Below are 14,244 nucleotides of genomic sequence, written 5' to 3'. Positions count from 1 at the left end.
CAATCCTCCTGCCTTACCCTCCCAAAGTGTTGTTATTACAGGTGTGAGCCACCATGCCCCACAAACTTTATTTCCACATCAAAAGTTGATTAACAAGTCAATGTATGGACTCTTATTACATTATGGTAGAAATGATTAATAAAGTAAGTCTATATCATTCTAAAAGTCACACAGGCACAGCTTCAAAGCTTCCCAAATGACATCATCAGTGATGTTCAACTCTACTCCTCACACTCCTATCTCACAAACCACAATCTGACCTGCTTTTGGATTCTCCTCAAACATCAAGCACTGCAGACATTTCATCTAAGACCTAGATAATAAAGTCTTCATAGCCATGCGTATCTCGTAAATGGATGACAGGAAAGGGAAACCAACATTCTGTATCTCCTTAGAGAGAACGCTGTAGAAAACAGCTGAGAAGAGCTATTAGATTATTATAAGAATTTTTTTGGCCAGGCACGATGGCTTACACCTGTAATCCCAGCACTTTGGGAGGCTGAGGCAGGCGGATCACCTGAGGTCAGGAGTTTGAGACCAGCCTGACCAACCCAGTAAAACTCCGTCTCTACTAAAAATACAAAAATTAGCCAAACGTGGTGGCGTGTGCCTGTAGTCCCAGCTACTTGGGAGGCTAACACATGAGAATCACTTGAACCCGGGAGGCGGAGGTTGCAGTAAGCCAAGATCGCACCACTCCACTCTAGCCTGGGCGACAGAGTGAGATGCCATCTCAAAAAATATTTTAAAAAGATTATTATAAGATTTTTTTTTGTTAAATCATTTACCTTCCATGGCTTTTCTGGAATTGGTGGATCTTCAATTTCAGAATCAACATCATTACTATGGACCCAAGTATCATAGCTATAAAGGAATCAAAATGAGAAAAACAAATTAGAGTCAAAGGTAATTCATTAGAAAGACTTTTACAAATAATAAGAACATGTTTTAGAAATACTACTAAAATCCCAGCCTGGTCAACATGGTGAAACCGCGTCTCTACCAAAAAATACAAAAATTAGCCGGGCATGGTGGGATGCGACTGTAGTCCCCACTACCCAGGAAGCTGAGGTGGAAGAATCGTTTGAACCCAGGAGGCAGAGGTTGCAGTGAACTAAGATCACGCCACAGCACTTCAGTCTAGGCAACAGAGTGACACCCTATCTCGAAACAAAACAAAACACAACAAAAAACTAAAAGAAATACTACTAAAATCTATTAATAGAAACTTATCAGACACTTTCATCCTTACTATTCTGCCAAGAAAGCTCCTCTGTAGAGGTCACCAGTAACGTATATATTGCTAAATCCGAAGTTCAAGACTAAGATCAAAAAATTTTAAACAGCTGCTTGCTCTTTCCTCAAAGCATTTCCCTCACTTGGCCACCAAGAAAGTACTATCACCTGATAGTCCTTATATTCACCAGCCTCTCTTCAGTTTCCATGTCAGTTTCTGGTCTTAGTCCCAAATGTCTTCAACCTTCAAAAGTTCCTGGGTTCAGTTTTTGGAAAAATCCTTCTCCCTTGCTAATTTCATTCATTCCTATAACTTCAAATATACACTGATGACTTCAAATTTTATATCAGCACTCTCCCATGTATTCTGAACTCAAATCCAACAGCCAACTCCACATCTCCTTGTGTAGAACGTCTAACAAGCATTCCAAACCTAACACTCAAAGCTCAACTTGCAATGCTACCCTAGCCCCAGCGATGTACTCTAGCCAATCATGTCCATTTCAGTAATGACAACTTTATCCTTCCTGCTGTTCAGGCCAAAATCCTTGGAAACAGCCTTGATTCCATTCTCAAGCACATCCTGTAATCAAACTAACTGCAAATGTGACCAGCTCTAACTTCAAAAGTATGTCTAGAATCTATCTAATTCTTACCCCTCCACTCTGCTCACTGGTTTTCCTGCTTCTGCCATTGGTCTCTTGGTCTCTCAAGAGTTAATTTTTCACATAGCAACCATAGAGATCTTTTTGAAAACTAAGTCAGTCCACATCACTCCACTGATCGTTGGAGCTTCCAACAGCTCTCACCCAGTCAGAGTGAAAGTAAAAAACCTAACGATGGCTTGCCATGGCTTCAAGATCTAATTATCTGACAGAGACTCTGACTCCATTTCCTGCTCTTCTCTCCTTACTCATGTTATATTTGAGCCACACAGGCTTTGATAACATTATTCCAATATGCCCTCCTAAGCCTGCATACGCTCTACACAGATTGCTCCCTCACTGTCCAGATATCCATATGGCTTACTCTCTTATTTCTTCACATCTCTTTGCTCAAGGAGCCTCTTTATCAACAAGAACTAACTTACTGACATAAATCAGGCCACCTACTCCAACAAAATCATAAAATAGGCACAAAATTTTTTACCAAAATAAAACACTGTGAATATCACTATACTGACCAGTAAACTATGAAACCAAATGACATCTAGTATGATGACAAGTGCTGGCTTCCTTTTAGCCACCATTCAGAAGTCAGTTCAAAAGAATATGGAACCTGGCCAGGAGCAGTGGCTCATGCTTGTAATTCCAGCACTTTGGGAGGCCAAGGCAGTGGATCACCTGAGGTATAAGGAGCTCAAGACCAGCCTGGCCAACATGGCGAAATCCCGTTTCTATTAAAAAATACAAAAATTAGCGGGGCGTTGTGGTGTGCACCTGTAATCTCAGCTACTTGGGAGGCTGAGGCAGGAGAATCGAATGAACCTGGGAGGCAGAGTTTGCAGTGAGCTTAGATCGCACCACTGCACTCCAGCCTGGGTGAGAGTGAGACTCCGTCTCAAAAAAAAAAACAAAAAAAACCCCAAAAACTCAACCTTATACTCTTCCAGTCTTGATTACAAATTGAAATGTGGGCAGAAGTGAGGGCACAGGCCATAGTTAATTTTTAAAAAGTGAATTAACAAGACCCTTTGAAAAGACAAGACCTGAGCCAGCTGCCACATCTTATTCGATACATAAGGAAAAAGTGAGCAAACAGGCTATGGTCTTAAAATGTGTTATTTTGGAACTTATACCAACTCTATACTTACGTAGCTTGTCATCATAAATTTAAGTTTCCACTGAAGGGTTTCAAAGGGCAAACCTCTTTCCTATATAGTTGCTGAAATATTAAAAGGTGTTTTTGGATGCAAGGACTACTGACTTGAAGCCTTTGGACTGGGAGTGCTTTACACAAAGAACTTATTCAAATGATGTTTTAAAAATAAGGTGGGCCTAGTGACATGTACTTGTAGTCCCAGTTAGTAAGGAGGTAGAAGAATCACTTGAGCCCAGGAATTTGAGGCCAGTCTGGGCAACATATTTTTTAAAAGTACAAAACTAATCCTTAGGGGAGGGGAAGTTATTCACTTAAATTTGTCAATTATGGTTCACATGAGACTGATTACAAAGCTGACTTGATTTAGTTGTAATTAACTCAAACTACATAAAAAGACTGTATATACTCTTAGAATGTTGAACGAATCTAAAGCCAAACTTACTTCTTTTAAAAATATAATTACAAGTAAAATAAACTTAAATAGACTAACAAAAACAATGCAAAACCTGATGTTTTATGTTTACTGATAAAGAACACACATATATGCAATGGTCTTGTTCCTCCCCAATTAAAATGGAATCTGACTAACCTTAGATCCGGCTACCAATTTAAGGGAAATACAGAGAACAGAGTAATCCGTTCAAATAAACCATAGTGCTGCCATTGAAAAACTCCATACTGTGGTAAATGAAACATGACAAACCAACTGGTTTCTTAAAACCAGTAAGGTTTTAAGAAAGGGGAGGTCATGAAGACAGAGGAAGAACCTATAAAACTATAAATTAGAAAAGTACTTAAATATACCAACTAATCCCAACAGGTAGATTTTATCTAAATTCTAATTCAAACTACTATCAATCAATCAAGTGTGTCATTTAATTGACAACATTGACTGGATTTTTATTTTTATTTTTTTGAGACAGGGTCTCGCTCTGTTGCCCAGGCTGGAGTGCAGTGGCACGATCTCAGCTCAATGCAGCCTCAACCTCTGGGGCTCAAGTAATCCTCCTGCCTCAGCCCCATCCCAAGTATCTGGGACTACAGGCACGTGTCATCATGACTGGCTAATTTTTGTATTTTTTGTAGAGACAAGGTTTCACCACGTTGCCCAAGGTGGTCTAGAACTCCTGGCCTCAAGTGATCCACCCACCTCAGCCTCCCAGAGTGCTGGGATTACAGGCATGAGCCATCATGCCCAGCCATGATATTTTATATTAAGGAACTGTTTGGGTTTTTTTAAGATGACAACGGTATTATTATTTTGAACAGTTTGAGGCCAGGAGGTTGAGACCAGCCTGAACAACATACAGAGAACCCCCCGCCCTGCCCCCACCAACAAAAAATTAAAAAATAAGGCACCTATGGGTGGCACGTGCCTGTAGTGCCAGCCCCCAGGGAGGCTGAGGTTGGAGGATCACTTGAGCTGTCTTCATGCCACTGCACTGCAGCCTGGGTAACAGAGCAAGACCTTGTCTCAAAAAAAAAAAAAAAAAAAAAAAAGGCCAGGCATGGTGGCTCACACCTATAATCCCAGCACTTTGGGAGGCCAAGGTGGGTGGATCACCTGAGGTCAGGAGTTCGAAACCAGCCTGGCCAACATGGCAGAATCTCATCTCTACTAAAAATACAAAAATTAGCCAGGTGTGGTGGCATGCGCCTATAATCCCAGCTACTCAGGAGGCTAAGGCATGAGAATCGCTAGAACCAGGGAGGCAGAGCTGAGGTTGCGCCACTGCACTCCAGCCTGGGAGACAGAGTAAGACTCCATCTGAAAAAAATTAAACAAAGAGAGAATGTATTTCTTTTTAAATACATACTAAAACACTTATGATTCAAACGGTGTTTGGGATTTGCTATAAATAATATGAGAAGACGAGAAGTAGATAGAAGTAGAGGTTAAAAGAAAGTGGGGGTGGGGGCGAGGGATAAAAGACTACAAATAAGGTGCAATGTATACTGCTCGGGTGATGGGTGCACCAAATCACCATTAAAGAATTTACTCATGTAACCACATATCACCTGTACCCCAATAACTTATGAAAAAATAAAATAAAAAAATAAAAATAAAAAAAGTAGGTGAAAAAAGACTGACTAGACCTGTAGAAACCACAATGAAAATCTCCACTTTATATGATAAGAATGAAATGAATACTAAAACTGCTCTACTATAGGTTTAGAAAAATATAGTACAAACAATGTTATCCCTATTTCCATGTGCACTATGCAGGCATTAATATTAAATAATTATTTAATAAATAAAAAAAATTTTTTTTTTTTTTTTTGAAATGGAGTCTCTGTCACCTAGGCTGGACTGCAGTGGCACAATCTCGGCTCATGGCAAGCTCCGCCCCCGGGGTTCATGCCATTCTCCTGCCTCAGCCTGCCGAGTAGCTGGGACTACAGGCGCCCACCACCATGCCCAGCCAATTTTTTTGTATTTTTAGTAGAGACGGGGTTTCACCGTGTTAGCCAGGATGTTCTCAGTCTCCTGACCTCGTGATCCGTCCGCCTTGGCCTCCCAAAGTGCTGGGATTACAGGCGTGAGCCACCACGCCCAGCCCCACTATTTTCACTAATATCTAGCTCTTGTTTATAATACTCGTTATTCGTACTATAGATACTGAAACTAGTATGGGTTATAACATGTAAAGCCACAACAGTACTAGGCAAATAAATTTCTGATGAGAAGAAAAACTCAATTTTCGATATAAATTAATTTCATCCTTAGTGGTTTGGCATGAGTAGTTTTTGAAAAAAGCAAACTGATCAGGCTGGACGCGGTAGCTCACACCTGTAATCCCAGCACTTTGCGAAGCCAAGGCGAGTGGATCACCTGAGGTCAGGAGTGCAAGACCAGCCTGACCAGCATGGTGAAACCCCGTCTCTACTAAAAATACAAAAATTAGCCAGACGTGGTGGCAGGCGCCTGTAATTCCAGCTACTCAGGAAGCTAAGGCAGGAGAATCCCTTGAACCCAGGAGGTGAAGGTTGCAGTGAGTCGAGACTGTGCCACTGTAATCCAGCCTGGGTGACAAAGCGGGACTCTGTCTCAAAAAAATCTGATCAGTAATAAATACTAGAAAAAAAAATTCTTTATTTTTTGAAGACAGAGTGAGACTCTGTCACCAAGGATGTAGTGCAGTGGCATGATCTCGGCTCACTGCAACCTCCGCTTTCCAGGTTCAAGTGATTCTCATGCCTCAGACACCTGAGTAGCTAGGATTACAGGTGTGCGCCACCACGTCTGGTTAACTTTTATAGTTTTAGTAGAGATGGAGTTTCACCATGTTGGCCAGGCTGGTCTTGAACTCCTGACCTCCTGTGATCCACCCACCTCAGCCTCTCCAAGTGCTGCGATTACAGGTGTGAGACACTGTGCCCGGCAAAATTCATTTCTTAAAAGAAACAAATATAAATTAGCAACCTAATACCACACAGACTTTTTTGGCAACTACATAAAAGATATGAGGTTTTGTTTTTGTCTTTTTTTTGAGATGGAGTCTCACTCCGTCGCCCAGGCTGGAGGGCAACGGTGCAATCTCGGCTCACTGCAACCTCCACCTCCCGGGTTCAAGGGATTCTCCTGCCTTAGCTTCCTGAGTAGCTGGAATTACAGGCGCCTGCCACCACGTCTGGCTAATTTTTTTTATTTTTAGTAGAGACAGGGTTTCACTATGTTGACCAGGCTGGTCTCGAGCTCCTGACCTCATGATCCACCTGCCTCAGCCTCCCAAAGTGCTGGGATTACAGGCATGAGCCACCGCACCCAGCCTTGATACCAGTTTTTTTTAAAGCTAAATAAAGCCATTTATGGCTTATTCATTCACCATTTAATGGTGACCTCATTAAATTTTGTACCTTAAAAATAAGAAAACAGTCAATAAAAGACTCCGTAAGTGAGAAAAATGACTAAATACAAAGCAACAAATTGTCACTGTTCAGAAAATAAAACTATAAATAAATGCGCCTTCCTTTCACAGAAATCTTTATACCAGGTCTCACAGCATATGAACATTACCTGTCTGGGTAAAAGCCCCAATGCACTAACACTTGCTTGTCTTTTCTCATCACTGGTCTCAACCATTCTTCTGGAAGAGAAAAAGAAACAACTTTACTCAAACTGACAAAATAATAAAGAAACTATGATTTTTAGCCTTAATTTTTACTAAGATGTTTTAGTTTGCTAACGAACAACATTTTTCGAACATGCTATTGCTGGTTTGGAAAGAAAAAGTTTTCAAACTGAGTACTATCTACCAGATTAAAGGGAAATTTCTCAGTCTTTCAGACTTTCCAAACTGTAGGTCTACTATCCATCACTCTTGACAAAACCAATTATCCACTGTGGTAAAATACTCCCATCCCATTCACCCACCAGCCTCCCCTCTCTCTTCTACCCAAATAATAATCACCATATTATTTAACGCTTCACTTCCCATGGTGAACCTCTCATCCCTCTTTCTGTGAGGCTTAGCAATTATTACACATCTTTCAAGATGTAAACCGTACTTCATCTCATTGATGAAAGTTTTACTAACTACTCTGCTTCCTCTAGATTCCCTTTTTCTGATGTCCTATAAGCTGTAAAGTGCTACATCAAAGCTTTTACCAAAAATACTATTTTTACTATTCTTTAACTGCCTCATACCTGTTAGCCCTCCCAACAAGAATGTAAGCAATGTGATTACATATTGTAGACTTTTTTCCAAAGATAAGTGCAAATTATATAATAAAGTGATTCTTAGTATTCTAATCACAGTTAAATTACCTCCACATTTCAGCATTGGTTATCATGTGCTTCTTTGGTAGTCTGAATTTAGCTTAGAAAATGTATGCCTAATAGTAAGAGAGAAGTTCTGAAGTAAGCCCCCTTAAAGCCCACAGCAAAAAACAAACAAACAAACAAACAGATCTAAGTAAATTAGCCAAGTAAAAATTACTTTCCAGTGCAGGTTTTAACAAGATATAGCCTCATTTTCACTGAATAAAGCCATGAAGCCCTCATACCTGTGCTGTTTTTGAAGTATACAATGACTCACCTAACTATATTAAAAGAAAGTGAAAGGGGGCCAGGTGTGGTGGTTCATGCCTGTAATCCCAGCACTTTTGGAGGCACGGGCAGGAAGATTACTTGAGCCCAGGAGTTCAAGACCACCCTGGGCAACAAAGTGAGATTCAGTCTCTTAAAAATTTTTAAAAATAAAAGTAAATAGCTAGGCATAGTGGTGTGCATCTATACTCCCAGCTACTCAGGAGGCTAGGGCAGGAAGATCACGAGCATTATAGTTTGAGGCTGCGATGAGCTATTAATAAGTGCCCTCTTACACTTCAGGCTGGGCAAGAGTGAGTCCCCATCTCAAAACAAAAGGTGAAAATGACAGAATCAGGCCCTGTTCCCTAACATGGTAACCCAACATGGCAGAGGAATAAAGAAAAGAAGGGGCCAGAGGATCTTTCTAAATCCCGACTATCTAAACTAACCTGTCCTGTCCCGTTAAGTGTGTCTTGGTGATGTTCTAACTAGTAAAAGCTGCCTTTCAGAATACTGAGTCCATTATCAAAGACTATGCACCTTTATGAAAAAGAAGAAAAGGTATCTTTCCTAACCACAGCTGACTTTGATACAAATTTTGATTTTTTTTTTTTTTTTTTTTTTTTTTTTTTTTTTTTTGAGACGGAGTTTCACTCTTGTTGCCCAGGTTGGAATGCAATGGTACGATCTCGGCTCACCGCAACCTCTGCCTCCCGGGTTCAAGTGATTTTCCTGCCTCAGCCTCCCAAGTAGCTGGGATTACAGGCATGCGCCACCATGTCTGACTAATTTTTTGTATTTTTAGTAGAGATGGGGTTTCTCCATTTTGATCAGGCTCATCTCAAACTCCTGACCTCAGGTGATCTACCACCTCGGCCCCCCAAAGTGCTGGGATTACAGGCATGAGCCACTGTGCCTGGCCAAAAAAATTTTTGATTTTTATCAAGACAATTTTTTTAAATTCTTTGAAAAATTTCCCAATAGCAGAAACAACAAAAGGTGTGAGATGTAAACTCGCCCTCTTCCCAGGTATTACAAATTTATACCCAAGAATTAATTTATAGAAGTATGGCTGAATGACAAAAGAGTAAGGCCAATGCCATTGAAAGATGAATTACTTATATATCCCAAAAGAAGGAAAAGAACATACCATGCAGAGCCACTGCAGAGGCATCACAATAGTCAAGAGGTAGAAGACAGGAACAAGGGGAAGCCTAAGCCAAAGCCTGTATTGGGGTTTCCATAGAAAAGGTAACATGGGGCAGAGTAACAGTTTAAGGTAGGGATGGCTGAATAATTGCAAGAAACACTGGGGTACAGAGGTTGTCTCCAGTTGCCTGGTACCTCGCCCTGGAATGATTTAGAAAAGGGGAAATACTGGTTTGGTGTGTGAGAATTAGATTAGGAGACAGTTACAGCTATATACTCAGATTGGTTGGTTTACATATGAAAGATGTGCTCCTAGTGAAGTTATTATCTTCAGAAATTAGCTAGCCCTCAAAAGGGCAATCTCTCCCCAGGTCATCAAATGCCAGAGCAACAAGAACATAGAAAATACAAATACACAGTTGATATAATAATTAGTATAATATAAAATACAGTTAATAATTAGCATATCATACAGTTAATATAATAATTGAAATTAGCTTGGCTAGAAGAACAGAATTGGGTTTTTTTGTTGGGTGTGGTTTTTTTTTTTTGAGACGGAGTCTCACTCTGTTGCCCAGGCTGGAGTGCAGTGGCGCGATCCCAGCTCACTGCAACCAGCCAGGGTGACGGAATGAAATTCCATCTTAATTAAAAAAAAAAAAAAAAATTTAAAAGGCCAGAACTGAACAACGACAAACAATTTAAAAAGGAGGCCAGGCGTGGTGGCTCACGCCTGTAATCCCAGCACTTTGGGAGGTCGAGGCAGCAGATCACCTGAGGTCAGTAGTTTGAGACCAGCCTGGCCAACATGATGAAACCTTGTCTCTACTAAAACTACAAAAATTAGCTGGGCATGGTGGCAGGGGCCCGTAATCCCAGCTACTTGAGTGGCTGAGGCAGAAATGCTTGAACCTGGGAGGTGGAGGTTGCAGCGAGCTGAGACCACACCACTGCACTTTAGGCCTGGGCAACAAGAGCGAAACTCCGTCTCAAAAAATTAAAAAATAAAAATAAAAAATAAAAACATAAAAAGTACTTGAGTAGGTATTTCTCCAAAGATGATATACAAATGACCAATAAGCATATGAAAAGATACTCAATGTCACTAATCATCAGGACAATGAAAATCAAAACAATGATATATCAGCTTTTATCTGTTAGGATGACCATTATAACAAAACAAAAAATAACAAGTGTTAACAAAAATACAGAGAAACTGGAACCATTGTGCACCATTGGTAAGTATGTAGAATGATATAGCAGCTATGAAACGGTCCTCAAAACAATTAAAAACAGTATTACCATACGATCTAGCAATTTCACTTCTGGATATATGCCCAAAAGAAAGTAGGATGAAAGTAGGATGCTGAAGAGATACTTGCACACCCATGTTCATTAGAGCAGTATTCACAATAGCCAAAATGCAAAAGCAACCTAAATGTCCATCTATGTATGAATACATAAAAAATGGTATACAAATATAATGGAATACAGGCACATGCCACAACATGAACAATAAGGACACTGTACTAAGTAAAATAGGCCAGTCACAATAATACAAATACTAAATGATTCCACTTATATTAGGTAACTAGAGTAGTCGAACTCTTAGAAACAGAATGGTAATCAAAAGCAGTGGCACAAACTTGTCCAACCCAAGACCCATGGGCTACATGCAGCCAAGGATGGCTTTGAATGTAGCCCAACACAAATTCATAAGCTTTCTTAGAACATTATGAGTTTTTCTGGGTGTGTTTTAAGTTCATCCACTATTGCTAGTATTACTGTATTTTATGTGTGGCCCAAAACAATTATTATTCTTCCAATGTGGCCCAGGGAACCCAAGATCGGACATCCCTGTGCTAGGGGAAAGAGAAAAAGAGATGTTTAATGGGTACAGAGTATCAGTTCTGCCACATGAAAAAGTTCTAAAGATCTCTTGCACATGACTGTGCACAGTGGCTCACGCCTGTAATCCCAAAACACTGGGAGGCTAAGTGAGGCAGGCAACATATCTCTACAAAAATTGTTTTTAAATTAGCCATGTGTGATGTTGTCCACCACTAGTCCCAGCTACTTGGGAGGCTGAGGTGGGAGGACAAGGCTACATACATGCAGCCATGATCGCACCACCGCACTCCAGCCTAGATAACAGAAAAAGACCGTCTCCACAAAAAAAAAAAAAACTATTGCACAACAAGATGTTTATACTTAACACTACTATACTGTATATGTAAAAATGATTAAGATAAATGTTATGTGTTTTTTACCACAATAAAAAAGGAATACCATATCAAACAGATTCACCTTGAAAATATTATGCTAAATGAAAAGAGTGAGACATCAGAGATCGTATGTCATTATGCTTTCATTTCTACGAAATGTCCTGAACAAATATATCCATACAGCAAGAGAGTAGACTGCTGGTTGTCAAGGACTAAGGTGAGAGAAGGGAAAGTGACTGCTAATAGGTACGGATTTTTAAAGTGATGAAAACATTTTGAAATTAACAGTGATGGCTGCACAACTGTAAATATATTAAAAAATTTTCAATTGTGCACTTTATTATTATATATATATATTTTTTGGAGATGGAGTCTCACTCTGTCATATAGGCTGGAGCGCAGTGATGCCATCTTGGCTCACTGCAACCTCCGTCTCCTGGGTTCGAGCAATTCTCCCGCCTCAGCCTCCCAAGTAGCTGGAATGACAGGTGCCCGCCACCATGCCCAGTTATTTTTTTGTGTTTTTAGTAGAGACAGGGTTTCACCATGTTGGCCAGGCTGGTCTCAAAATCCTGGCCTCAGGTGATCCGCCTGCCTCAGCATCCCAAAGTGCCAGGATTACAGGCATGAGCCACCGGGCCCAGCCCAACTGTGCATTTTAAAATGGTGAATTTTGCTAGGCGCGGTGACTCACGCCTGTAATCCCAACACTTTGGGAGGCTGGGTCGGGTGGATCACCTGAGGTCAGGAGTTCAAGACGAGCCTGGCCAACATGGTGAAACCCCATCTCTACTAAAAATACAAAAATTAGCTGGGTGTCGTGGTGGGTGCCTGTAATCCCAGCTACTCAGGAGGCTGAGGCAGGAGAATCGCTCGAACCTGGGAGGCGGAAGCTGCAGTGAGCCAAGATCACGCCACTGCACTCCAGCCTGAGTAAAAGAGTGAGACTCCATCTCCCCAAAAAAAAAAAAAAAAAAACCAGGTGAATTTTATGGTATGTGGATTATATCTCAATTAGCCTGTTATTAAAAAATAATAAACAACATTACTTGGGAGGCTGAGGTGGGAGGACTGCTTGATTCCAGGAGTTCAACACCAGCCTAGGAAATATAGTGAGACACCCATCTCTAATATATTTAATAATAATTTAAAATAATTTAAAAAATAAAAATAAAGAGAGAACACAGCCCAGTCAGGAAGCTGAAAGGCAACTAATATGTATGGATATAGAAAACAAACAAGAAAACAGTGGAAACAATTTAGCTCTACATGGTGGAACACTTTTAAAGTGTTTAACTCTATTTGGATTGCTTCATCATTATTATTGTTATTGCCAATGCTTAATTCTATTAATTAGTGTTTTGTTTGCTTTCTGTTAAGACGGTAAACATAAAATTTACCATTTTAACCATTTTATAAGTAAGCAGTTCAGTAGTGTTAGGTACACCCAGTGTTGCATGTCCAATCTCCAGATCTCTCTGCACATTATCAAACTAAAACCCTACACCCAATGAACAGCAACTCCCTGATGGAGCATTAGCCAGGCTTAAAAAGGAAATTCTAGCACATGCTGTAACATGAATAAACTTTGAAGACATTACACTAAGCAAAACAAATTAATCATAAAAAGACAAATTCTGTATGATTTTATCTAAGGTGGTCAAATTCTTAGTCTCTGATAACCATGTTACATTCAGTATCAATGAATTTCACTACTTCGCGTACTTCATAAAATTGGAATCATATGGTATTTGTCCATGTTATTAGCATGTGTTAAAATTTCCTTCTTTTTTCAAGGCTGAATAATATTCCACTGTGTGGGGCCAGGAGTGGTGACTCACGCCTCTAATCCCAGCACTTTGGGAGGCTGAGGCGTTTGGATCACTTGAGGTCAGGAGTTTGAGACAAGCCTGTCCAACATGGTGAAACCCTGTCTCTACTAAAAATACAAAAAAAATTAGCTGGGTGTGGTGGTGCACTCCTGTAGTCCCAGCTACTCGGGAGGCTGAGGCAGGAGAATCGCTTGAACCCAGGAGGCAGAGGCTGCAGTACGCCAAGATGACGCCACTACACTCCATTCTGGGTGACACAGCAAGACTCTGTCTTAAAACAAAAAAACTGGCCGGGCGCGGTGGCTCACGCCTATAATCCCAGGACTTTGGGAGGCCGAGGCAGGTGGATCACAAGGTCAGGAGTTCAAGACCAACTTGGCCAAGACGGTGACACCCCAACTCTACTAAAAATACAAAAATTAGCCGGGCATGGTGGTGGGCACCTGTAATCCTGTAATCCCAGCTACTTAGGAGGCTGAGGCAGGAGAATCACTTAAACCCAGGAGGTGGAGGTTGCAGTGAGCCGAGATCACACGACTGCACTCTAGCCTGGGTGACAGAACAAAGACTCCGTCTCAAAAAAAACTATTGCACTGTGTGTACATACCACAATTTGTTTATCCATTCACCTAATTATTTTAACCTAGGTTTTGGCTATTTTCCTCTTTTACCAATAGGTATCTTCTTTTTTTTTTTGGTAAGACAGAGTTTCGCTCTTCTTGCCCGGGCTGGAGTGCAGTAGTGCAATCTCAGCTCACTGCAACCTCCACCTCCCAGGTTCAAGCGATTCTCCTGACTCAGCCTCCCAAGTAGCTAGGATTACAGATACCTGCCACCACTCCCGGTTAAATTTCATCATGTTGGTCAGGCTGGTCTCAAACTCCTGACCTCAGATGATCCACCAGCTTTGGCCTCCCAGAGTGCTGGGATTATAGGCCTGAGCCACAGC

General features: G+C 40.9%; 1 protein-coding gene across 2 annotated transcripts in view; it reads right to left on the bottom strand.

The window, feature by feature from the left end:
* SMARCC1 (SWI/SNF related, matrix associated, actin dependent regulator of chromatin subfamily c member 1) overlaps positions 1–14,244 on the bottom strand; it is a 196,702-nt gene that overhangs the window by 128,129 nt on the left and 54,329 nt on the right. For both annotated transcript variants that reach the window (XM_054481871.2, XM_054481874.2), the window contains exons 7-8: positions 7,076–7,145; positions 789–864 (exon numbers count right to left, since the gene is read on the bottom strand). In XM_054481871.2, coding sequence (XP_054337846.1) covers positions 789–864; positions 7,076–7,145 — 146 coding nt within the window. The remainder of the gene's footprint in view (positions 1–788; positions 865–7,075; positions 7,146–14,244) is intronic.

The sequence above is a fragment of the Pongo pygmaeus genome, chromosome 2, assembly GCF_028885625.2.
Source record: "Pongo pygmaeus isolate AG05252 chromosome 2, NHGRI_mPonPyg2-v2.0_pri, whole genome shotgun sequence".
NCBI classification, from domain to species: Eukaryota; Metazoa; Chordata; class Mammalia; order Primates; family Hominidae; genus Pongo; species Pongo pygmaeus.
The sequence above is the reverse complement of the archived record's forward strand: the minus strand, read 5'-3'. Positions and strand labels throughout refer to the sequence as shown.